Source organism: Schistocerca piceifrons, chromosome 4 (assembly GCF_021461385.2).
Source record: "Schistocerca piceifrons isolate TAMUIC-IGC-003096 chromosome 4, iqSchPice1.1, whole genome shotgun sequence".
Taxonomy (NCBI): domain Eukaryota; kingdom Metazoa; phylum Arthropoda; class Insecta; order Orthoptera; family Acrididae; genus Schistocerca; species Schistocerca piceifrons.
In genome coordinates, this window is record NC_060141.1 from 545356442 (window position 1) to 545384115 (window position 27674).

A 27674-nucleotide genomic window follows, 5' to 3' on the forward strand; every position below is an offset into this window, starting at 1 on the left:
AACAATTCAGTTCTCTTCAATATTTATGAGGGCTATTCATAAATTAACCTCCAGTTGACAATTGAAAGTAAGCAAGTGCTTGCAGATACCATTGTGGCACTTGTCATTGCAAAAGGAGACTTTGAAGGTCATTTTGCATCAGCCAACTCTCTGTTTCATTCTTAGAGTATAAGCAGCAAGCAATTGAAATGGACTGTGTTATTGTGTCTCTCAGCAATTGTGACATACATTCCGCCATTTGCTTCCTGTGTGCTGCAGGAGTCAATGCTGCCAAGATAAGAGATTGATTATACTGTGTATATGGTGTTGGAGTTGAGAGTGATGGTGGTGTTAGAGAGTGGCGCAGAAAATTCAATGCTGGTTACATAGATGTTCATGATGAAAGTGGTCGAGGATGTCCTTAAGAAGCGACTGAAGAACTTGGGCGACGTAACTTTTGTGAACAGTGGGTACCAAAATATGTAACCGGTATTCACAAACTGAAGGAAAGAATGGATCCCCCCTAGACATTTCTTCAGCACTATCATAAAGAGTGGGAGGAATTTCTGAACTGTGAATGAGACTTAGGCGGAGTGCATGAACCCGGAAACTAATTACCAGTCCAACAGTAGATGCACACTCTTTTCCCTAGTAAGCCTAAAAAAAATTCACGCAGATGCTGTTAGATCATAAAATGATGTTCCATTTTTCTGGGATTGCTAAGAAAGAATTTGAGTAATGGCAATAGACTTCTCTATGTGGTAATGTATGTGTACGAATTGGAAACAAAGAACTGATTTTTACATAGTACATAACAGTTGTGGTCTTCCAGCACTTCACCTGGGTGTTACTCATGTGCTTATCTGCTGTTGACTCTCACAAGTGTGTGGGCATTAACTGCCAACTGCACTACATGATGTTATGCGATTTATTGCCTGTCATGGACTTTTTACTACTATGAGTCAAGCAGAGATACTAACATGTTAACAGAGGTATGCAGACTGGAGATTTTGGTTTGTGGTGTATAAATGTTGGCTTCTACATCTACATCTATACTATGCAAACCACTGTAGTGTGCATGGCAGAGGCTACATCCCATCGTACCAGTTATTATGGTTTCTTCCTGTTCCATTCATGTGTGGAACATGGGAAGAATGATTGTTTGAATGCCTCTGGGCATGAAGTAATTATTCTTACTTTATCCTCACCATCCCTATCTGAGTGTTACTTAGGGGTTGTAGTATGCTCCTAGAGTAGTCATTTAAAGCCAGTTCTTGAAACTTTGTCAACAGACTTTCTCAGAGTAGTTTGTCTATCATCAAGAGTCTTCCTGTTCAGTTCCTTCATCATCTCTGTGATACTCTCCCATGTATTAAACAAACCTGTGACCATTCGTGCTACCCTTCTCTGTGTACGTTCAATATCCCCTGTTAGTCCTATTTGGTTTGGGTCCCACATACATGAGTGATATTCTAGAACTGGTTGCACGAGTGATTTGTAAGGAATCTCCTTTGTAGATTGATTGCAATTCCCTAGTATTTTGCCAGTAAACTGAAGTCTACCACCTGCTTTACCCACAATTGGACCTATGTGATCATTCCATTTTGTATTCCTACAAAGTGTTACACCCCGGTATTTGTATGAGTTGGCCAATTCCAACAGTGACTCAGTGATATTATAGTCATAAGATAATACATTTTCTTTTTTCATTTTGTGGAGTGCACAATTGTACATTTCGGAACATTTAGAGCTAGTTGGCAATCTCTGCACCACATTGAAATCTTATCAAGATCTGACTGAACATTCATGCAGCTTTTTTCCTATCAGAACTGCATCATCTGCAGAAAGCCTGATTTCACTATTAGTATTGTCTGCAAGGTCATTAATATACAACATGAACAGTAAAGATACCAATGCACTTCCCCGTGAGACATCTGAAGTTACTTCTACATCTGATGATCGATGACTCTCCATCCAAGATAGATGTGAGGGAGATGCTGTAGTGCTGCCTGTGGGAGTATGCAGGGACAGAATAGTTGGCTGCTAGATGCATCCTCAGGAGACAGTGTTATGAATTGGTAGTGTGGGGAGGTGGAAGAGAAAGGGAAAAGACCATGCAGGCAAACTGGCGGTATAGGAAGGCGTATGTGGAGCTGGAGTGGGAGCAGGAAATGGCACAGAGGAAAGTGAAGAACAGGGACTAGCAAAGGCTGAGGCCAAGAGGTGGGGTTATGGGAATGAAGGATATGCCGCAGGAAGAGTTCTCAGCTGCATAGTTCAGAAAAGTTGGTATTGATGAAAAGAATCCAGATGGCTGTGAAGCACTTTGGGAAGCCAGACACTCTGTGTTGGGTGCCATGTTCAGCAACTGCATGGCCTAGCTGTCTCTTGGCCTCTGTTTGGCAATGGCCATTCATTCGGACAGACTGCTAAGAGGTGATGCCTGTGTAGAATACAACACAATGATTACAGGTAACTTGATACATCACAAGGCTGCTTTCACAGGCAGCACTGCCTTTTACTGGCTAGGAAATGCCTCTGGCAGGACTGGAATAGGCAGTAGTGAGAGGAGGTATGGGATAGACCCTGCAACTGGGTCTTTCACAAGGATTCGAGCCAGTGGGTAAGAGATTGGAAGCAGGGGTGGAATAGGGATGGACAAGGCTATTGTGTAGGTTGGGCGAATGGCAGAACACCACTGTGGGAGGGGTGGGTAAAGCAGATATTTCTCATTTCAGGACTTGAGAGGTAGTCAAAACGATGGCGACAAATGTGATTCAGTTGCACTAGTCCTGTGTAGTTCCAAGTTACGAAGGGGACACTCCTTTGTGATCAGTCAGTGCATGTGTGATAGACATAAACTAACCTGAGAAAGTCTGTTAGCAAAGTTTCAAGAACCAGCTTTAAATGATTACTGTACGAGTATACTACAATGCCCTAAGTATCACTCACATAGGGATCGTGAGGAAAAAATAAGAATAACTATTGCATGCACAGAGGCATTCAAACAATCAAGGCATGGGAGATCTATTTCTGAAACAGATGTGGAGGGTAACTTTTGTCTGTGAGCACCACAATGAGGCCCTCAGCATATTTTGAGGAGGACTGTTTGTTACTGCAAATGTGACAGTCGTGGATGGCTAGGCTGTACAGAAGGAATTTCTTGATGTGGAGTGGGAGACAGCTGTCGTAATGGATGTAATGCTATCAGTTGGTAGGTTTGATGTGGATTATTTAAGTCTGTCACCATCCTTTATATTTTTTTGGTACAGCATCTTAACGACATGAATTATCTATTTTGCTGGTACGCGAACAGAAGTTTAATGTGTGTATTGAACAGTAGTGCTTCCACATGACCAGAAAAAGCTACCTGCATCTCCCTCAGATGTTGAGTATTTGTGACATCTCCAGTAATCCTCATCTTGCAATAGTGGAAATTCCTCTAGTTATTTCTAAGCACAACCATATTAACATTAAACTTTTGTACACTGCAGTAACATTTGCTACCTCACACTGTTACTAACTGGCTTATGTCATACCAGTTGCCTTGTTATACTGCAGTTTCTGGTAAACTGGACTGCTGAGGTCACATTTACTTCTGTTGAGGTGAACACTGGCACTCTGGCACTAGGAGTTTCAGGAGTTCAACAGTACCTCACTTCCCAAAGGGTATAGTTTATGTATATCCTGGCGGAATGATCATTGTCTCCCTATAGTAATATTAAGCTGCTGCAGAGATATCATTCTGCTATGTGTTGATAAGTAAATCCTATGCTTTAATAGCTTTATTTGATGTGTGTTCACTTGAGACAGTAACTGAAATCTTTCCTACAGGCCATCGAGTAGCAGTAAAAATTTTGGAGAATGTGCCAGATAACATTGAGGAGATTGAGGAGGAGTATCTTATTCTGAAAGACCTGAGCTTGCATCCTAATATACCATCTTTTAATGGACTTTTTCTGAAAAGGGGCTCTACCCCAGAAGAAGATCAGCTATGGTTTGTTATGGAGGTAAAAAGATTTTATTGTATGTGCTGTTCAGTATCTATCACTGTAATTGTTATTAAATCATGCCTAGTTTAGATGTAATTAAGCTTGTGGAAATATGAAATTATTGAGCACAATTGAATATGTAAATTACACACTGTAGTTTGCTAGTCAGCACAACTGTTTTTCCTTAAATTTGAAACATAAAACAGTCATATTGTCTGTCTTCTTCCCAGAAGTGACTCAAGACTTGGCTATTGAAACTGATAACTAAAACTGCTGATCATAATTAAAATGTAAATTCCACCTAACAGATTTTCAAAATGACAAAATTCTCTCTCATTTTATGTGGTTTTGTTTGTTATTGTTTCTTTTCACACTCAGTCCTAAATATTAATGAGCACTTAGGAAAGTTGTACAAATGTTCTTATATGCAGATGTGAATAACTCACATCATTGCATTTCCAGTTATGCACTGGTGGATCTGTAACTGACTTGGTTCAGGGCTTGAAACATCGGGGTGAGAGACTTTCTGAAGAACAGATCGCTTATATTCTGCATGAGACTGTTCAGGTTCGTTCAATAAAGTATTCTCTTAAGCCACAGTTGTAAATAAATCACAGTGAAATAAAAGGTGAATAATTTTATTTATAGGCTTTGATATATCTACACAGCAATCACTGCATGCATCGTGATGTTAAAGGACACAACATATTGTTGACAGAAGAAGCTCATGTGAAGCTAGTAGATTTTGGTGTATCATCACATCTTGCAGCAACTCTTGCTCGACGAAATACATCTGTCGGAACACCATACTGGATGGCGCCAGAAGTAAGTTAAATGAAATAACTTGATTGTAAATAGTTACCGCATATTTTGATTTTCATACATAGGATCATTAATTATTATAATTAGATATCTAAAAGGCACTTGGTATATTACATCGAGTTAAGTACAGCAAATGAGACATTTCATTTCATTTTCTTAAATTAACCTTTGCATTTGATTTCAGGTGATAGCTTGTGAGCAACAGCTGGACTCCTCATATGATGCACGATGTGATGTTTGGTCTGTTGGAATCACTGCAATTGAACTAGCAGAAGGTGACCCACCACTATCTGATTTACATCCAATGAGAGCTCTTTTCCAAATTCCTCGCATCCCACCTCCCTCTCTTGCCCGTCCTGATGAGTATAGTCAGCAGTTTTCTGACTTTATTAGTGAATGTTTAGTCAAAGATCTAGAACAACGGCCATTTGCTAGAGAGCTGTTGGAACATCCTCTTATGAAGAAAGGAGCATTGGTTGCTGAAAAAGTGAGTTACCTCATGTTTTTCATACTGCCCATTATTATGATATAAATGTGTATTAAGCAGGAAATAAAAGTAATGTATTCACAAGGAAAAAAGCAAAATGAATGGAAAGAAATTGCCTGATTATTAAAGTGTTTGGTGAGGCGTATCTCGATTATCTTTGCTTGCTTCCATATTTGTTAATATTTGTTGGTTCTAAAAGGTTCGCAGGGAATTAAGAGCTGAGATTCAAAGGCAAAGAAAGGAAGGTCGCACACATAGACAACCTGAAGTGACTACAAAGCATGGAAAACTGAAATCTGATCGCAAATCAAAGCCTCAGAAAATGTATATGGATGATCTTGCTGCTCTTGATATTCTCACTGAGGTAATTTCTTGATTTGTATATTTTACTTTGCTTTAATTTGTTAAGAGTTTGTGGCTTCAAACATTTATCAGAGGTTAACATCATTTTATCACAGATATGCGCTCATTTTTTTTCATTCCACAGTTATGTTCAGCTCTGAATAATGTGTACACTATTGGTATGAAACGGCTTCAAACATACAGATGCAATTTATTCTATTTAAGACGACACTTTTCAAAAGAGAATAGTCTAAAATTGTGTGTGTTCTCATGTGATGAAGGAATATTTAATAACGTCAAAATGCTTTTTATTTCCATGTGAAATTTGTCATAAGTTGTTCAGTTTTATTTATGTATTGTTCGGGGGGGGGAGAAAGGTGGCAACACAAGTTGTTGATAGGCATGCTCTGGTGTGACACAGCTCAACTCGTCAACTCATTACTATTGTTGTACCTCTTTGATTATGACTTCTTATTTACTCGAGCATTGTCTTTTACCTTTCCGCTGATGAAGCTGATTAGGTATTCTACAGCATTTTTGTCTCATCAGATCACTTAATCATAACTGAATTTTAGTGATTCAATTGTTGAAGATACAGTTATCAATAATTATATTTTCTGTCCCCCTACTTCCAGATTTTCGTGTAAGTGATGATAAAGTTAGCCTCCAGCGGAAAATTTAAGTGTTTACATCAAATGGTTTTTTTCTATTTTTGCAAGCGCTCTGCAATCGATCTGAAAAATTCACAGTAGCCATTCATATTTCTGTATGGACAAATATTTTCTTAATGGATTAAACCACAGCGTTCCTTTGTACAGATTCAGAACTATAAACGAAATAAAAATTTGTCAATATTCTACATATTGGCGACTAGTGTCTGACTTAGGGCACTGGAAAATGATGCAGGATTTAGGCTCTCCTCAATCCAAAAAGTGATGATGTGGGGTTTGTTACACAGATACCTACAATTAAGATGCACTTACTCCCAGTTTAGGTGAGCAGTCAAAATCGTACATAGATTTCTGCAGCTGAAAATGTTGAATATCAGTGTGGAAAAAAAAAAAAAAAAAAAAAAAAAAAAAATCCTACAGTACACTTTAAGCAAAATATGTGTTGTGCAACGTTGTGACAGATAAGAGCTATCTGGTGTGGTTCAGTAGCTGTATTTGAAAGTTGATACCTGTGCTGCAGGTTTAACAAAGCTGAATCCTGAAGGTTCTCCTTCTTGATAGGACCACCAAAACACAGTGAGTGACTTAATGAATGACCTAGACAAAGTCTAAGTGAGTGTAAATAGAGATATACGAGACACATTCAATGAATTTGAAAGCAAAATTTTGTCTGCAGGTCTGAAGAAGAAACCTAAAAAGTTTAGATCATGAATAAAGTCAGTGATCATACTGGCACTAGAGTGGAGATGACACAAATATGATAAAAATATTAAATTCCTTCTGATATTGTTGCACTGATGAGGGTCAGTCTTTTAACCATCATATTAATGTAAAAATGACTGAACAAAAAATAACAAAAATTACTCAATACAGCCAAGGCTAGTTGACCTAATGAGATACTTCTGGGATTTTATGTATATTATGTGAAAGAACTTTTATATCCTTCTAGCCGCAGTTATCCATAGGTCACTGGAGCATAAGGTACTCCAAGCAAATGGAGGAAGGTGCAGTGATTCCCATTTTCAAAAAGGATCTTCAGATGCATGTACATGACTACATTAAGGAGTATGAGTAATGAGCAGTTCAAAGTGGAATCATCACGTAAAACTAGTAGTGGGAAAGGCAAATGGAAGACAAAGATTGATTGAAAGAAGCCTAAAGAAGAGTAATTCATACACAATAGAGATATTTTATAAAACCTCCTTTGACCGATACTCGAGTAGTGCTCAAAATTTCAGTCGCATCCCAGAAAATATTAATAGTGGATATAGGGATGATCCAAATAAAAATGGCATTTTTTGTTGCAGATTTGTTTTAACAACCCCAGAAGTGTCACAGATACTCATTAAAATTCAGTGGCAGTTGCTACAAGGGAGGCATTGTGCGTAAGGTATAGTTTATTCTAAAAATTCGGAGAGCATGGAGTAAAGAATATATTATTTTCTTGTATGTTTACAGTAACTCATAAAATGGCCGTGACAGTAAAATCCGAGAAATCTGATCTTGTATGGAAACTGATACTTGTTCTTCTCATGCACTGTTCAGAACTGGAATAGGAAGGGGAAAATAATAATGTTTTGCGAAGAACCCTCTACAGTACTTCGTAAGATTGCATGTGGAGTATCAATATAAATGTAGTCCTGCAGATTTTTGTGTTAAAGACAGAAAGAATTCATGAGAGGCAAACTGACTGCACTTATGAAATGGTGGAGACTGTGTGCCATGACTAAAAATGGGCAAAGTAGCTATCACTACCAGATAGGTTAAACTGTTGGAATATCTGATAGCATTAAACATCAAACATTTGGAATGGTGAGGTAATTTGCTGAAATTTCAGAGGAAAGGAATAAAGCAAAAAATGTGAAGCTGTGAAAAAAGTGACTGTCATACAGAACATCAATAAGGTGTCCTGCTTTTGATGAGTCTGTCTTGTTCTGGTTTCTGATTGATCTATCCCATCCTCTCTCAGCTTGTTACTTGTTCTAATGTGATTCCTTTTAGTCAGAACCTGAAATGAAAATTTTTGGGTACATGTCCATGTGTAAAAAGTTTTACTGTGCACTACCCTTTCTGTTGATTGCACCACTTTTACCATCTCCTGCAAATTGTTGTAAATATAGAACAGCGTAAGTGTGTGTTTTATTTATAACTGTGAATATATTCTGTTAATATGCGTATTCTCATCTCTCATCTCTCTCTCTCTCTCTCTCTCTCTCTCTCTCTCTCTCTCTCTCTCTCTCTCATACATATAAAAATCATTCTCTCAGACTCACTGCATAGTGACAAATAAAATGAACGTTTCGGTCCTACTGCATCACTCTTCACATCAGAAGAAAATTAATAATCAAAACTATAGAATCTATCTCGGCAGTAACGTACAAGAACAATATTTTGAACCTGTTATACATTTTGAATGCATCTCCTTTCCTTCTTTTATGACCAAAAAAATACTAAAGGTTTTATTGTTTTGATGTTCCATAAAAATAATTCTGCTCTACAGCCTTTAAATAATAGGTGGACGGCGGCTTGCAATAAAGAGCACCACAGGCTGCAACCGTAGTATCATATTTTACCTTATAACAGAGAAAACATCCACAATCTTGGATGTTTTTGTAACTTTGTCTACTAGAGCAATTTGTTGTGGTTATGAGGCAAGATGTAATTCATAAATAACAACTCATTATTGTTTACAACAATATTTTAAGTAAACATTTGCTGCTATAAGTCATTACTGTTTACAAAGGCAAGTAATTGTTGTGTTTTTCTTTATATCTGTCACAATTTTGATTTGTTCCAGTTTTTCTCTGAAAAGAAAGTGTATTGAATGAGCACACTCTTCCCCCCCCCCCCCCCCCCCCCCATTTCCTTGGATCCTGCCAATCTCTATCCCTCCATTATCTTATCACGCAGTATTTCATTGAATGGGAGTTGTTTAAGACAGAATATCCCTTAATTGGGCAGAAAGGATTACAAATGAAAACCACACCTTTGTATATTGCAGTAGTTTTAGTAACAACTGAGAAATTAATTTTTCAGATTTCAAAACTAACTGGGAATATTTTTCATATGAGATTTTCTTTTTACTTTTCATAGGTCCTCATCTAATGATTAAAGAAATAACTTGCCTGTGTTTGAATGATAGTAGATATGACACAGTGAAAGTATAGTCAAATACTTGTGAAATTCACACCTCCCTTGTAATATATGAAGCTGTGGACCCAATGAATATGCACAAAAGAAAAGAAGCCTTCATTTGTATAGAGTATGCATGCTTCTCCGGCACGAAGAATTCACTTTTGTTAGGGAATGAGGTAAATGGGAAAAGCTAGTTAATTTCTGTTATAATGGTTAGACAGATACAGTTAGGTAAAGTGTATGTTGTAGGAGCTTGAAAGTAACATTCTAGGTAGGTTTACTCCATTGTCGCTTGCTGTGAGGATCATGAAAACTTGCATTCCCCTAACATTAAGTTATAAACAGTGACTGAGAAAACAATTTGCAGTTTGGCTTTAATATAAAGTGCTGAATGGCAGTTACACATTTAAGAAGCAGAGATTACTCTTGTCTTATACTTAACTAAATGCATCTGAAGTTAGTGAAGACAGAAACTCATCTCAAGTAAGTGAAGCTTTTACGGAAGCCTTCTTAAAGGCTAGCCAAATCCAAATTTTGTACCTCTCTCTCTCTCTCTCTCTCTCGTCTCTCTCTCTCTCTCTCTCTCTCTCTCATCTTGATGATGATCTAATACAAGAACATCTAAACTAATTTTTGTACTGAATCAAACAATGGAAAACCAAGGACAGAATAACAGCATTATTCTGAAATGGGTAGGTTGCTACTTACCATATAGGGATGTTGAGTCATGGACAGAAATGACAAAAAGCCTGCTATAAATGTGAGCTTTCAGCCAAATGGCTTTCCTCTCATGAAGTAAGGCCTTTTGGCCAAAAGCTCTCATTTATAGAAGCAGTCTTTTTGTTGTGCCTGTCTGCAACTCACCATCTCTGTATCTCAATATGGTGAATAGAAGTCTGTCATTTTCATAATATTTATCCTTGAGCTGATGAAATATTTGTTCACCATGTCATTTCAAGAAGGAAGTGGCAACAAAAGCGGTGAGTGGGAACCATTGGCCCTGCAGCAAAAAAATATGAAGGTGATGTCAGTTACTGGAAGAGATATGGATTTCTTTGATGCAAAAGGGATTCTGCAGAGGGTAAAATAATAACTGATGAATACTTTGCAACACTTCTGAATCAACTGAATGAAAAAAGCTTGAAATTTCAAAAGAAATTAGTAATCATCTCTCAGAACTACATTTCTGCCCATGGAGGTGTTTTGGAATAGGAGTGAAGTAGTACAGTTGCTATAACACAGGCTTCTTTTTCAACAGTATTGGGTTTCAGAATCATATCTGGTTGTTGTAACTTAAATTTAGATTACCTGTGGTTTCCCCAAAATGATTGGTTGGATCCTCAAGCAGGCCACAATTATTTCCATCCTCTGTACCATTATTTCATCTCTAACAATTCAGACAGATATTAACCTTCCTCTTTGCTTTTTTGATCACACACAGTATTCATTATTTTATGTTGCAAAGAAAATAAATATACGTGTCCTAAAAGCAAAAATATCCCTTTGGCTATTCCCCTTTCACTCTGATAGATGTTACTAAATAGTTTCAGCCAGAGGAGAACATGTTGATTCCCCATATTATTGTAGTAGAATAATTAAACAGACAAGAAACTTATTTTGTACATTAATGGAAATTCCTGGGTGGAGTGATATGTAAAATAAGGGAAAGGCAACCACTCGTTATAACAGAATGTTGCATACGCACACATAACAGGATAGTTTGAGGCAGGATTGGGAAATGCAGATAACTCAGCAGCTGCACAAGAAAAAGAAAGTTCAAGAAAAGGAGCCAGAGCTTGAAAGCTAGTGAGCACCATTTTCTGTTAGTGCTATCGGTGAGTTGTTGCCTTTTCCATTATTTTGCACATTGTTAGTCCTTCAAGGATGTAAAGTATGCAAAGTAAATACAAAGAAGAGATTGGTAGGTAGTAATTCTGATATTGTTTGAGATGTTTTTTTATAATTTGTCGCAAGAAGCATCCAATATACAGCCTTATTGTTCAGTTGCAAAGTAGTGTGGTTGTATGTTTGGGTGTACTAATTAGAAACTATTCAGAATGTTGACCATTGAGGTGGCTTAGTAGAGCATTTTGGACATGAGATATCATGAGTCTGGGAGTGGCTGTATCATTTTACACAGTTGCACAGTTGCTTTTTCTGTCAGAAAGAGTGGTGCCATACACATGACTTACCATCTTCTAACTCCATTTCTGCTTCCAGGCATTTACTGCAGTCACAGTCTCTCTCTCTCTCTCTCTCTCTCTCTCTCTCTCTCTCTCTCTCTCTCTCTCTCTCTCTCTCCCCCCCTCCCTCTCTCTCCCCCCCTCCCTCTCTCTCTCCCCCTCCCTCTCTCTCTCCCTCTCTCTGCTGAGTACAATTCTTTTATTTTAATGTTAAGGCATTGTCCCTGATTCTCTGAAATTTAGATTCTCTGAATTAAACTAATGCTATGGTAACCATCATGAGCTGTGTTATAATCTCTCTTCATCCACCACACACAGAAATTTCTTAACTACCAGTCTACATGGTGTCTTCAGATTCTTCATACTCTCACCATTGTTGTTCTTGTGTCTGACCAATTTACTGCATACTTTTATGTGCAATACTGTATACTGTTTTCAGATCAAAAACATTGAAGAAAGCATTCCATACATTTAACTTTCTGTTACTTTCTCAGTTCAAATATTGATTGCCATAACACGTACAGCAATAGTGAAAGGTATCAGTGCAGAGAGATTTCATTCATTATAGAAAAGCAATGACTTGTTGTTTAGTTTAATATTCTGCACACTGAATTTACATTACAGAAGATTTAACAGCAAGATCCCAGAAGGCAAGGAATAAATGAAGAGGGAGGGGGAATGTTGATTTTTAAATTTCTGCTACACACTATGTTGAAGGGAACCATGAACTACATGGTGAAATTTATCACTGCATTTGGGAGGCTGAGGGAGGTCTTCAATAGATTATGCATGCAAACAACTGTTTAATGTGATTTTGTAATGATCTAATAGAAACAGCTTTACAAATTTAAAAACAAGCAGAATATTTTTTAAAGCAAGAGTTTTCTACTTTTCATGAAACTGCTTGGTATTTCAAGTACTTTTAAATTTAAAAAAGGGGGGGGGGGGATACTTTTACAACTAAAGATATGGCTCCTTGGAGTATATGTACCCCTTTAATCTAATTCTTCTACAAACAATTCATTATTTAATAACAACATTTAGCAGTTGACAGGCACATAGAGCACAAATCAGTTTCTTTTTTGAGTATCAGATGCTAAACTCTTCCACTACATGAAGAGTGATTATCTTTAATTCGTTCCATTGCTTGTATTCCACCTGGGATTTTCCATTGGTGTATTAATTTCATTCATAAATGAACAATTTTAAAATCTGAACACAGAAATTTTGTTTTAGTTTGGTTGCTTGTATATCATAATGCTGATCCTTACGTTGAGGTTTAGAATATCTAAAGGCCTCGGTTTGTTTTTCAGGATGGCATTGTAGAGCAGTTACAGAGAAGATATGAACAATTTCAAATATACACTTACATAGGTGACATTTTAGTTGCTGTTAATCCATTCAAGGACCTAGGACTTTATTCTGACCAGGTATGTTAATTTCTTTAAAGGACTTTAAATGGACATACAAGAATGTAAAGGCAAAAATCAAACAAGCATAAAGGCATTTTTTTAATTGTGATACAGTTGAATAATCTGGTTTGTAAAATAACTGACAGCTTTCAAACTGTTCTATGCTCTTAGATATGAGAGAAATATGGTCTTCTGTAAGCTGCAGTTCACCAGAAGCTGACTCTTGATTCTGTATCTTTAAATAGCAGTCATCTGGCGGCATTTTATCAGTGTGATGAGGGATCTAGTAACTTGACTAAACAGATCTGAATTCTAATTCTTCTGATCTAATAAGACTTCTTTTTATGCAGAGTATAATTTCTGATTGTGTCAGTAATTATGAAGGGCACGCACATGAAGGGGACATTTATGAGACCCAGTTCTGGAGAAACAAATTTATTTCTAGATGCAAAATTAGGAACATTATTTCAGACCTTCATCTGTGCAGCATTATAATACAAAACCATTAAACAAGTGTATTTCATTGTAAGGTATAATGTCATTACAAGTCCTTCCTGAGATCTATCATCGAAAGGGTGGCAGATAAAAAATAGTGGTTTATTGCCGTGATGCAACAAATAACTCACCTGTTTATTAATCAGATATTTAATCTAAATAGGAGCAGAGAAGATACAAAGGACAAGCTCGGTCAGACAACCCACCACACATTTTTGCTGTTGCTGATGCAGCGTATCAAGCATTAATGCATCAGCGCCAGAATCAGGCAATTGTAATAAGTGGTGAAAGTGGTGCGGGGAAAACAGAAAGTGCTAACTTGCTTCTCAAGCAATTAGTGTATTTAGGAAAAGTAAGTAGTTTTTTTAACTTACACTATAACTATTACAAATGTTTAAATGTATAACAGATTAAGAGTATCCAAAATTCAGGCTCCTAATCGGAATTTGGAAGAGCGTATTCTTCAAGTGAATCCCATAATGGAGGCATTTGGAAATGCTCAGACAGGGATCAATGCAAATTCCTCCAGATTTGGGAAGTACCTGGATTTGACAATGACGAAATCTGGCAAGGTTACAGGAGCGAGAATAGCAGTTTATTTACTGGAGCAGTCACGTGTTTGCCAGCATGCACAGTAAGTATTGGGCTACATCAGATGACCTGATAAAAGAACTGAATATAATTTTCTGTTGGACTCCTTGTTAACAATTTTTTTTTTTTTTTTAAGGGGAGAACGTAACTTCCATATATTTTACTACATGTATGATGGTCTAGAACATGAAGGTCGACTCTCGGAGTTTCATTTGGATCCAGTTCTAAGGATACATCATAAATACCTTGGAGGTGACTTGCAAGATCCAGAAACTAAGAAGGTATGACTGAAGATGAAGAGAGAATACAGTGTATGAATTTATGATCTACTACTACCTTTAAAAAATATCTTATTTTATTGATTTACTCTTTCTGGTCTCAGTATAATTATACTATAAAGAATGGGCATAAGCACTTCGCCCTTCAGAAATTCCAAAGTGTTACATGAGGACCATTACGCACTGAAAAACAAAAAAATTTCCAATGTTTTTAGATGCAAATAACAAAAACTGTGTTTTTCTTAATTTTTGTTCCAGTTTTACTACATGTCCTAGAAATGGGTTCTATTTTGACATGTATCACTTATGGGAACCATATTTATTTCAGTCTTTGCTTTCCATTGGTTATGAATTTATTGTGCTGTGATACTACATTATGAAGCAAAAGGCACTGTGAAAAAAAGTATTAAAATTGAGATATATAAGGTCTATATTTGTTTTGTGCTCAAGGAATTACTATTGTGAAGGAGAGTTTTTTCCTCTTGCATATTAGTTCATTACAGATGTTTTATTAACACAAATAAAATCTTCTCGGTCTTCCAACTGTGTAAAGTGGTCTTACATCCATAAGATTTTGGCCTGGATGCATGCAATGATTTAGTTGGGAGGAGTGTCATAAAGCCATTGTACCCTCTCCTGAGGCAAACTGGCCCACAACTGTTGTATGAGGCGTGTTTTTTTAAGTAAGTACCGTTTTGCCACACCGCGGCTGCAGCGCTGTGGCCAGCGTTCTGCAAATGTGCACTGGGTGCCTACATCTGTTGTCTACACACTGACGCCATCACAGTCTGATTCTTCCTTGTTTACGCTGTGTACTGAGTGTTTAAGATACCTCCGATAATCGTGAGCGCCACTGACTGTGAAGTACGGGCTGTTACAAGATGTCTTAGTGTTAAAGGCCTAAAAGTGATTGATATTCATCGTGAGATCTGTGCAGTTTATGGAGAAAACATTATGAGTGATGGAATGGTAAGAAAGTGGGGTGAGAGCATTTAAAGATGGTCACACAAATGTGCATGATGAACAACGGAGTGGGCGTCCTTCGGTTGTTAATGAAAGTTTGGTGCCGGAAATGGACAATAAGGTGAGAGAAAACAGACGCTTTACGATTTCCTCCTTGCAGGATGACTTTCCTAATGTTTCTCGGAGTGTTTTGTATGGCACTGTGACCGAGCACTTGAATTACCAAAAATTATGCACACGTTTGGCACTGAAAATGTTGACCGATGTGCACAAAACCAAACGTTTAGACAGACTTTCCTTAAGCGGTGCCACAATGATGGTGATGATTTCTTAAGTGAAATTGTTATGGGTGATGAAACATGGGTGGCTTGTGTCACACCAGAATCAAAGAACGGCAGCATTCAGATTCACCCAGAAAAGTGAAGTTTAAGCAAACAATTTCTGCCAAGAAAATCATGTGCACAGTTTTTTGGGACAGAAAAGGAGTATTACTTGTGGAATTTCTGCCTCCTAATGAGACAATCAATGCAGCAGCTTACTGTAAGACATTGCACAATTCAGAACAAAAGACATGGCAAGTTGAGCAAGGGCATCGTTTTCCTGCAAAACAATGCTCGTCCGTATGTGGTGAATCAGACCAAAGATCTGATCACATCTTTTCAATGGGAAACTCGAGATCATCCTCCATACAGTCCCGATCTTGCGCCCAGTGACTACCATCTGTTCCTGCACTTGAAGAAACACCTGGACAGTCAGCGTCTTCAAGACGATGAAATCAAAACAGTGGTGATGCAGTGGTTAACAAGTCAGGCGGCAGACTTCTATGAGGAGGGTATTCAAAAACTGGTACAACGTTATGACAAGTTCCTCAGTATTGATGGAAATTATGTAGAAAAGTAGATTAAGGTACAGGCTTTCATGTAAAAATAAAATTATTGAGATATCTTAGGACATCTTTTTTAAATTTCAAAACAGTACTTACTTAAAAAACACACTTCATAACTGGTCCTTGACATCCCAGATACTAGCACTCGGACAGAGTTGACATTCAAGCTGGTCCTGCATGCTCTATTGGGGGCAGATCTGGGAATCTTGTTGGCTATGAGAATACCTCAGTACCACACAGGCAGATGTGTGTAAAAGCATGTTTCATTAAAAATGACACTATGACAGGCAACACATGAGGATGTAGGATGTTTGTGACATATCACTGTGCCATCAAGAGTTACCTCAGTCACTACCAGTCATGACCTAAGTCGTAACTGATAGCTGCCCACAAAACCCTGCTGGCCTCTCGAAAACAAGGAAAGAATTGACCTTTCCTCAGGTCATCACCAGCCTTGCTGACAAGTATCAGTATGAATATGCAGCTCTTGGAGAATGAAATTACAGTGAAATCCAGACCTTTGTAGCTCTACAGGTGTTGATAAATATCAAAGGGGACAGTTGAAAATGTGTGCCCCGACCGGGACTTGAACCCTTACCTTGCTTACAACGCAGAAGCTCTATCTACTCATTTTCTCAAACTCTTGGTAGATAGATTGTAAATTGCTGTGAGTAATCAGTATAGGGGACAGGAGCACTACAAATGTAGTGTTTGGACAATAAGTTGGAAATGTGGGTCTCACAGGGAGCATGCCAGAGATAAGTCCGTGCAGTCACACTGTTCTCTGTGTCCTCGATGGCTCAGTCAGATAGAGCATCTGTCATGTAAGCAGGAGATCCCAGGTTCAAGTCCGGGTCGGGGCACACAGTTTCAGCTGTCGCCGTTGATATTTATCAATGTCTGTAAGCAGCTACAGAGGTCTGGATTTCACTGTAATTTCATTGCTCAAAAGTTGTCATCCAGGGTATCACATAACTGTGACTCATTGCTCAATGCAGTGCAACACCATTCATCAGCACTCCATGCTTCCTTATCGTGGTGCCACTCCAAACACAGCCATCTGTGGTGCGATGTTAACGGCAGCCTATACATGTGACAGTAATTCCCTAGTCCATGTACTGCTAGTCTCTGATCAGTGGTGCAGGATAATACAGACTGTTGCTTACCGTATACTCCATCGTTGACTGACTAAGTAAATGAAAGGCAGTGAAAAATTTGACCACTTCCTTTCCATTACATTTTGGAATTACTAAAAATATGTGGATGCATTGTATAGAAGTTAGGAAGAAAGTCAGCTACAAGTAATAACCCACAAAATAAAACTGTATGGTGATAGTATCACGTATATACTTATAACACTGTAAAATAGTTTTAATAGAGAAATAAATTCAAGGAAAACAGTTGCAAATTCAAATCTAATGTATACCCATTACTACTGGAACATTGTCATTATCCTACTTGCTTGTGTAAGAATCTAATTCCAGTGAAAATTAACTGACGCTTGTGCTTCTTAACCAATCACTACAGTAAAATCACAACAGTAAAATCACAACATTCTTTTTCTGTCCCAGCATTAATTACTATTGTTCAGAAATGTACTTTGTAAAGTTGTATCTGTTGGGACTAAAACTGCAATGTTCAACTGTCATGTTGTGCACTACATCATTGTATTAACTTATAATGTATCATTTGTACAAACATTGTATGAGAGAGACAAAGGAATCAATAAAAATTAAATGTAGCTGACGATAAAATATATATATTTTCAAATACTATAATGTATGTTAGGTGACACATTAATGTGTTTCAGACTAATGTAAGCAGATTCCATCAAGTGAAGGAAGGATTTAGGCTTCTTGGTTTTCGTGAAGAAGAAGTTGACACTATTTATAGGATTATAGCTGCAGTTCTCCATTTGGGTGATGTGGAATTCGGGGAAGTTATTAGTCAGGACAACACTGACAATAAAAGCAGGGTGATAGACCTGGCACCGCTGCATAGAGGTATACAATGAAATATATTTATATCTTAAAATTTAATAAACACATACATATTTCCTTTTATATATGTGTACTTCATTGAACAATAGTCGAAAAATGTTAGTTACAATTTAATTTCATGAAATATTCATTATCATTAAGCTGGTTGTTCAAGTAATGAGCAGTGAACTGATTGCACAGAATAATTAGTTTCAACCACAAATTTAAGTCTGAGACACCCTTCCTATTGCCATCTTCTCATCTCTGGTGACGCAGATAATTATACTTTTATTTATGTTGCTTGTGATTTTTAAATTGAAACTATAAAAGTTTCTCTATTAAAGGTTACAAGGGATATTCATAAAGTTTTCATTAACAATTTAAAAAAAAGTTACAAATCGATAATTTTTGGATGGTTTGTCTAAAGGTACATATCTGCAGTTCTGGTACACATTGGAGTCCCTGCACTATAGTGTTGTACCTTGATACCAGAGGGGAAAAATGCATCCCATTGAAAATTGAAGACAGGCTGGACCATTTTATTTTTGATTCCTTTAACAGAATCTGACAGTACTGCAACAAGTGAATTTCAGTATTTATCTGAACTGCAAACAAGTCTGGAAAAAAAAAGAAAAAGTAAATTAATTATATAACTTTATTTTTCATACAAAACCTTAGTGTTCCAGTGTTTCACACAAGTTCTGTCATTCATTCTTCTTCCAGTAAGAAGATACTTGTTCTAGCTAAGTTTTGACAAGATTAACTCAAACGGAAACTGTAAATAAATCACGTTGTATTTCAGGTGCTAAACTTTTTCTCATATCAGAAGCAACTAAGTGAAGGACTGAAAGAAAGATTAAGACTATGGTATGAAAATGATTACCTACTTAGTTGAGAGGCTTTAAAAATAGGATTTGACTTCTCTCGTTCTGAATATTTAAAGCAGCTTCTCCATCAAGAGAAGAAAGCTGTATAAATGTTTGACAGAAGGAAGTTATTGTAATCAACTCCATACTCTGCTTTTTCTTACTGAAAGTGGCAAGAAAAATAGAAGCACCACTAAGAATACCACTTGACATAGTGAAGAGAGCCTCAGATAGTGCCTGATGTTATACACAGGTCTGAATGTAAAGCTCCAAATGAAGCTAGAAAATATACAGTAGCACTCATAAGGAATAATGTAGGATTAGGATGAACTGAGATTTGATGAACCATGCTCTGTGGTTGCTAAATGCTGGCACAAGCACCCTTAATTACTATAATCTAAAAGTATAAAATCACCACCTGTGTATCTCATAGGGTGCAGTGGTGAACTTGTGCATATAAAAATTTCGGAACACTGGTTATGTTGGACACTATGGACCGGCAGTACACCCATGGACTGTTCGAGCACTGGTTATGTTGTCTGGAAAGCATAGAAATGGATAAGTTTGAGCTCCTGACAGACAGCGACAACAGTGTGGAGTCCACAAATAATACTTATGGGCCTTGCACCAGTAGAGGACTCTGTAAATAACATTGATCAGCCATCCCTCTAGCACACTACATTCACGAAATTGTTACTGCAACAAACTAGAAGCAGTTTATCTGTTTGTATGAAGCTCTAGCAGCATGTCACCAACAATCCCTGTTGTTACATTGGACTTGTGTTGATTACTACTGGACTGTTATTCCCTAGTTTATGATGACTTTGACTCTTTATTCTGGCTGTGAATTAGTTTGCGTTCTTTCATTCATCCATCCAAGCTGTTTTCTTACATTGCTTGTTCATGACAATCAAAGCATGAACCAGAACATCACATAGCAATGTTCTAGTTTCTGCTGCAGGGGCACATGCTACTTGATCACCACATCATTGTGAGACATTGTTAAGGAATCATTGTTGTTCCTATAACAAAATATTTTGTTGTGAATGCATCTCTGTGAAAGTTGTAATGATACTTGTGTTGTTTAAATATTAGCTTCATATTTGAAATTGTTTCGTAAATCATTGTAGCACATAACAACTCTACATCACACTGTAAGCTTATGGTTTTGGTCTTTCTGTTAGTGAAATGTTCAATTTTATGAACTTAAAAAAAGTGATTTCTTATGGTAATAGTGCTTTCTTTCAATACTGTTCATCTCAAATGCACCGTACAGTAGAAGAGGTATGTTGGCTACTGAAAAATATGTTTGAGGAACCACACTGTTAAAACTTAATGAAAAAGGAAGAAGAAGAAGATGGTGATGATTATGAAATATCCTGAATAGTCTGAACTTTAAGGCTTGGGCCACATACAATTTCCAAGACAGTCTGGAGTGGCACAAGACAGCAACTATTTTTTGCTCCACATTGAGAAATATATTAATGATGAAGAGACTTGTAAAGACTAGGATGACTAATAAAAGTGAATCAAAGGCAATAAAATAAAATAAGTAACCATGGGGAACTGGAAGGAGTAAACAGATAACAAAATTCAGTCTCCTATTTGCTAGAGGCTTACAGAATATCTGAACAAACCTGTGATAAGTTGATTCAAAAAGATAATTAATAATTTGAATGTAATAGCTACAGCAGAAATGATGATGAGGATTAGTGCTAGATTAATTACCTAATGTTGTTGACCTAAATGTTGAATATCCTGGTGTATTCTGTATTATGTTCCTTGCAGGATGTTGCAAGAGTAGCATCTATCTCCTGTCCACACTATATATGAGCTTAAAGAGGTGGTTGGAGTGAAAAAAGTCACATTTATGTCTACACTTGCCTGGAAGAGTAATTCTATTTTGCTCTGTTTCTAGTTTCTCGTCTCCTTGGCTTAGAACCAAGTGATCTGCTTGAATCTCTTACATCAAACAGTGTTGTAACACGTGGGGAAACAATAACCCGCAACAACACTGTTAAGGAGGCTTATGCTGCAAGAGATGCGATGGCAAAGGGATTGTATGGCCGCCTGTTTGACTGGATGGTCAATCAAATAAATTGTTTACTGATGTTCAACAGAGCAAACTGGTGAGCTGTATTTTTTTATTGTTATACAATACTGTACCTCGAATTGCAAATTCTACTTAGTCAGATAAAATAATTCAACTTGATGAGTGCTGTCTGGACTAGCATCAGTAACAAAGGCTATAAATAAGTCTAAAATTCTTTTGACTACACTCATTCTTGAGAAGCCAAGGAATGGCGTAGAAAATGGCAGAGTTATTTGCGGGAGGGGGGGGGGGGGGAGCAGGAGGAGGAAGAAGAAGGAATCATTAGTGGAGCCCCTGATGCCCTGCATGTAATAATATTATTAGAAACAAGAATGTTACTTCTGTTTCTGTTCCCACACTTTCTTGTAGAAGCCCTTGCCAACAGAGGTGAGTAGTTCATTCTTGTGTGTTCATTTCTTATCTTTTTTTATACAGCATTTTCTCTCTTTGTTTTCTTTAGCTTCTAGCAAAAGCTTTTTTTTTTTTTTATTTATGAAAGATTGTATTTGGTGTTCATTGTTTCTTATGTTATTATTCTTGCCTTAGTCTTCCTTTTGCTATACAAAAATCTTTCACCTATGCCAGTAATCTAGACAATTTACATAGAGGCAACCGTTTGTTGCGAAAGCTTGAATTTTGTGTGTATGTTTGTGTTTGTTTGTGTGTATGTTTGTGTTTGTTTGTGTGTCTATCGACCTACCAGCACTTTCGTTTTGTAAGTCACATCATCTTTGTTTTATATAGGTCGATAGACACACAAACATACACACAAAATTCTAGCTTTCACAACCAACGGCTGCTTCGTCAGGAAAGAGGGAAGGAGAGGGAAAGACAAAAGGATGTGGGTTTTAAGGGAGAGGGTAAGGAGTCATTCCGATCCCGGGAGCGGAAAGACTTATTTTCGGGGGAAAAAAGGACGGGTACTCTCTCTCTCTCTCTCTCTCTCTCTCTCTCTCTCTCTCTCTCTCTCTTGCGCGCGCGCGCACACACACACACACAAGCAGATATATATATATATATATATAGCGCTGGCAGGTCGATAGACACACAAACATACACACAAAATTCAAGCTTTCGCAACAAACTGTTGCCTCATCAGGAAAGAGGGAAGGAGAGGGGAAGACGAAAGGAAGTGGGTTTTAAGGGAGAGGGTAAGGAGTCATTCCAATCCCGGGAGCGGAAAGACTTACCTTAGGGGGAAAAAAGGACAGGTATACACTCGCACACACGCACATATCCATCCACACATACAGACACAAGCAGACATCATGTCTGCTTGTGTCTGTATGTGTGGATGGATATGTGCGTGTGTGCGAGTGTATACCTGTCCTTTTTTCCCCCTAAGGTAAGTCTTTCCGCTCCCGGGATTGGAATGACTCCTTACCCTCTCCCTTAAAACCCACTTCCTTTCGTCTTCCCCTCTCCTTCCCTCTTTCCTGATGAGGCAACAGTTTGTTGCGAAAGCTTGAATTTTGTGTGTATGTTTGTGTTTGTTTGTGTGTCTATCGACCTGCCAGCGCTTTTGTTCGGTAAGTCACCTCATCTTTGTTTTTATATATAATTTTTCCCACGTGGAATGTTTCCTTCCATTATATATATATATATATATATATATATATATATATATATATATATATATATATATATATACACACACACACACACACACACACACACACACACACACACTGGACAGGTGGTGTAATTTTAAACACCTTAATGGATAAAAGCTGATGACGAAATTAAAAAAAAACTCAAAGTATTTAGTTTAACTAAACACAGTTGGGCAACAGTTTTGAACCACACCTTTCATATACCAGTTAAATAATGCTAATCTCCACAAATTAAGGACCAGTGCATCATGGTCCAAATAACCAGTCTGAAATGCAGAACCGGTCCATCTATAATCTGGACCTGGAGAAAATCGAAATCTTTGTTATGAACTAGAAGGTCTAGTCACAAGGTTTTTGTGTCCAAAAATAATAATACAGTAAAACTGGATCTTCATTGTATTAAACTTAGTAGAAAGACTTCCCACAAAGATATCATTATAACAGTAGTAAAAACGATTTGTGTGTCCACCACTTTTGGAACAAGCAGAAATTGGCATCCAGGGACTTTTGCCGCATAATGTACTTCCACATATAACTGTCCTCCCCAACCCCATCCATTTCGTTTGACATATTGTAGCTAATGGGACTGAAATGAACGTACTGGCTGTATTCAAAAAGTAGCATCTTCATATTGGGCATTGATGCAGAGATAAATAGAATGTTTGCATTTTTCTATTTATAGCATATTGAACCTAAACCTGTACGTAGCCAAAGTGGACATACCTACCAGTATATAGGTATATAGGGCAAGGCAACTGAGGCAGGCCACCCAAAATATATCCAGAATGGGTAATTTATACTGGACAAAGTGTTGAATTTTCTAGTGCGAACAAGCAGTGTTTAATGTTTGTAGCTCACAAAATTGGGACACCAACATTCTCCTTCTTCTTTTTCCCCATTTTTTTAATATTCTGTAAGTGCTTGGAGGGACACAGACATATTAAAAACTTAAATACCAGTATCAATGTCCCACACTAATATTTATTTTACAGTTCATTATGAGCAGGTTTTCAGCTTTCTAGATCATCTTCAAATAACCTAAGACTAAACAGACAGTCCACACATCAGCAAGAGTTTACAGCTATAGATCGCATTCACTATAATAAAAAAGACATTAATTCAGAGCATGTCCAGCAAAGGCAGAATCTTTCCTTTTCAGACATTAAATACATTTAATGCTCTCTTTTTGCATCATTTGTAAGAAAGTGTCCGCATCACACACAGTTTTCCAGATTTTATTAACAGGCTTAAACTACTGTAGCTGGGAAGTTCACATGGTTAGCTTTGTTAAAGTTCATTTGATGGATTGATACTACTCATTAGCAACAGGTTTGAAACTTCTGCAATGTAATTATTATTAAATGAGTTTTTTAACAATATTGTGATGTCACTGTGGGGAGCTCAGTATACTTTTCCAGTTGACGTCTGAAGTTAGTTAGAAGACTGAATCAAAATATTGAGACAGCAAATTATAGAGAACCAATAGCTACCACAAAATTTTGTGAAGTAGTCCCTTAGTCTAGCTGAGAGAGGAGCAGCTTTTTTGTGGCATCTGTCCTATTTTTTAATGCATCAGTTTTAATTTCTGTGAGCACAAAGCAGAACGGACTGCCAACTGGGAGATTACCATGGGAAGAAGTTGAAATAACTGACAATAGGGTGACATTCTACAAGTCAGGAGGTGGGATGTCAGAAGCCTGAATGTAGTAGGAAAGTTGGAAAATCTGAAAAGGGAAATGCAAAGTCTCAGTCTAGTGCTGTTGGGGGTCTGTGATGCAAAATGGAAAAAGTACAATGATTAGTGGTCAAATGACTATAGGGTAATAATAGCAGCAGCAGAAAATGGGATAATGGGAGTAGAATTCATTATGAATAGGAGGGTAGGGTGGAGAGTAAATTAATGTGAACAGTTAAATGATAGGGTTGTTCTCATCAAAACGGAAAGGAAACCAATCAGAACAAAAATAGTTCAGGTATACTTACTGACGTTGCAAGCAGAACATGGAGAGAGAGAAAATATATGGGAATACTCACATATTTTCAGTACGTAAAAGGAGATGTAAATATAATAATCATTAGGGACTAGAATGAGTTGCAGGAAAAGGAGTGGAAGAAGGAGTTACTGGAGAGTATGGGCTTGTTACAGGGAATGAAAGAGGAGAAAAATCTAATTGAGTCCTGCAATAAACTTCAACTACTAATAGTGAACACTGTTCAGAATCACAAGAGGAGGTATATGTGGATAAGGCCCAGAGACACAGTAAGATGCCAGCTGGATTAAATCATGGTTAGACAGAGATTCCAAAATCAGGTACTGGATCACAAGGCATACCCAGGAGCAGATATAGACTCAGATCATAAGTTCGTAATGAAGAAGACTACACTGAAGTTTAAGGGAATCGTACTGAAGAATTGCTGTGGAATGAAGTGGGTTACTGAAGTACTGAGGAAGGATAAGGCACATGTGAAGTTCATGGAAGATCTGGATACTGTGATAAGGAATAGGCACACTAGGTAGTTCAATATAATGTGATTGGATAGATAATAAGTCTACTCATCAAACAGTGGCAGGACACACACATAAAAGAAGGTTATAATTAGGCAAGCTTTCAGAGTCAGTGACTCCTTCTTCAGGCAGAAGAGTTGAAGGGGAGGGAAGAGGGGTGAACAAAAAGGACAGGAGAGAGCTAGGGAAAGGGGTAGATTTTGGAAAAGTCACCCACAACTGCGGGTCAGGCAACACCAGATGGGATGAGAAGGAAAGACCGATTGTTGGGGATTACACTGGACGAGATTTGAAAACTTGAACCTTAAGCTGCAAGACAGGGTAATATGCAATACAGCGATTACTGCTAAAACATCGTGTATGAGTTGATAAGAGTGAAAAGCTAAGTGCATTGTACATAACAGAAGTGAGAGGGGGATGGTGAAAAATAGACAGGCAAGACAATGAAAGATGTAGAATACTAAAATGGGGTAAATTAAGGTCAGGTTGGTGGCGAGAACCAAGGACATGTTGTAGCACTAGTTCCCACCTTCCTCTTCAACCCTTCTGCCTGAGGAACAAGCCACTGGCTCCGAAAGCTTGCCTAATTATAATCTTCTTTTTTGTGTGTGTTCTGCTGCCCCTTGGTGAATAGATTTTTTTATCTATGCAATTACATTATATTGTCAAAAACTGATTGTTCTCGTGTTACACTTGGTAGTTCATGTGAAAAGTAATAGACATCTCTAAAAAGAGCAATCTTAGTTGGAAAGATAAACATAGGTACTGGGAAGGTAACTGTGAAGAAACCTTGGGTAACCGAAGAAATACTTCAGTTGACCAATGAAAGAAGTGCAAAAAGTTTAGGAAAATTCAGGAATACAGAAATACAACTCACTTAGGAATTAAATAAATAGGAAGTACAGGGAAGCCAAGGTGAAATGACTACATGAAAAATGTAAAGAAATTGAAACAGAAATGATTGTCGGAAGAAGTGACTCGGCATATAGCATAGTCAAAGGAGTTTTTGGTGACATTAAAAGTGAGGGTGGCAAAATTAAGTGTGCACTGGAATTCCAATATTAAATGTGGAAGAGAGAGCAGATAGGTGGAAAGAGTACACTGAAGGCCTCTATGAGGGGGAGCTATCGTGTGATGAAATGACAGAAGAAAAAAAAATTGGAGTTTATGTGGAAGAGAGAGGGGATCCAGTATTAGTCAGAATTTAAAAAAACTTTGAAAGACTTAAGATGAAATAAGGCAGAAGGGGTGGACAAGATTCCATCGATTTTTAAAATCATTGGGGGGAAGTGGCAACCAAACTACTATTCAAATTAGTTTGTGGAATCCATGAGACTGGTGACAAACCATCAGACTTTCAGAAAAACATCATCCCCACAATTATGTATTGCATACTGAGAAGTGTGAGAATTGTCACACAGTTGGCTTAACAGCTCATGCATCCAAGTTTCTGACAAGAATAATATGCAGAAGAACGAAAAGAAAATTGAGAATCTGGTAGAAGATGATTAGTTTGGCTTTAGGAAAGGTAAAGGCACCAGAGAGGCAGTCCTGATGTTACACTGAACAATGGAAGCAATATAAGGAAAATCAAGACACGTTCATAAGGTTTGTCAACCTGGAAAAATGTTCAGCAGTGTAAAATGATGCAGAAGTTTGAAATTCTGAGAAAAAAGCAGTAAGCTTACAAGGAAAAATGGGTATTGTAAAATATGTGTAAGAACCAACAGGGAACAATACAATTAGAAGGCCTTGAATGAAGTGCTCGTATTAAGAATGGTATAAGACAGGGATGCAATCTTTTGCCTGTACTGTTGAATCTACACATTGAAGAAGTAATTACAGAAAGGTTCAGAAGTGGGATTAAAATTCAGGGGGAAAAATGTCATTAATAAGATTTGCTGGCAGCATTGCTATCCTCGGTGAAGTGAAGAGCTGTGGGATCTGTTGACTGAAATGAACAGTCTAATGAGTACAAAATATGGATTGAGAGTAAACTGAAGAACAAAAGAATAATGAGACGTATCTGGAATGAAAATAGTGACAAGCTTAATATCAAAACTGAGAATCATGAAGTAAGTGAAGTTGAGGAATTCTGAATCTTGGAAACAAATTAACACATGACAGATCAGATAAAGCAAGGGTAACATCTGCGAATTAGGTGGACTGGTAAGAAAAGGAATGAGAAGGTTCTCCACAGGATCAGCGAAGAAGGGAACTTATGTCAAACACTGACAAAAAGAAGGAACGGGACGATATGACATGTGTTAAGACATCAGGGAACAGCATTCAGAGTGCTGGAGGGAGATGTATAGGGTAAAAACTGTAGTGGAAGGTGGAGATTAGTATACATTGAACAAATAATTGAGGACATAGGCTGCA

General features: G+C 37.6%; 1 protein-coding gene across 2 annotated transcripts in view; it reads left to right on the plus strand.

Annotated features, from left to right (window-relative positions):
• The window catches only part of LOC124795245 (myosin-IIIb-like), a 271037-nt gene that overhangs the window by 179049 nt on the left and 64314 nt on the right, over positions 1 to 27674 (plus strand). For both annotated transcript variants that reach the window (XM_047259179.1, XM_047259178.1), the window contains exons 4-14: positions 3814 to 3989; positions 4434 to 4538; positions 4620 to 4796; positions 4978 to 5280; positions 5480 to 5644; positions 12925 to 13041; positions 13682 to 13870; positions 13950 to 14152; positions 14246 to 14390; positions 18047 to 18239; positions 21000 to 21210. In XM_047259179.1, the coding sequence (XP_047115135.1) occupies positions 3814 to 3989; positions 4434 to 4538; positions 4620 to 4796; positions 4978 to 5280; positions 5480 to 5644; positions 12925 to 13041; positions 13682 to 13870; positions 13950 to 14152; positions 14246 to 14390; positions 18047 to 18239; positions 21000 to 21210 (1984 nt within the window). The remainder of the gene's footprint in view (positions 1 to 3813; positions 3990 to 4433; positions 4539 to 4619; positions 4797 to 4977; positions 5281 to 5479; positions 5645 to 12924; positions 13042 to 13681; positions 13871 to 13949; positions 14153 to 14245; positions 14391 to 18046; positions 18240 to 20999; positions 21211 to 27674) is intronic.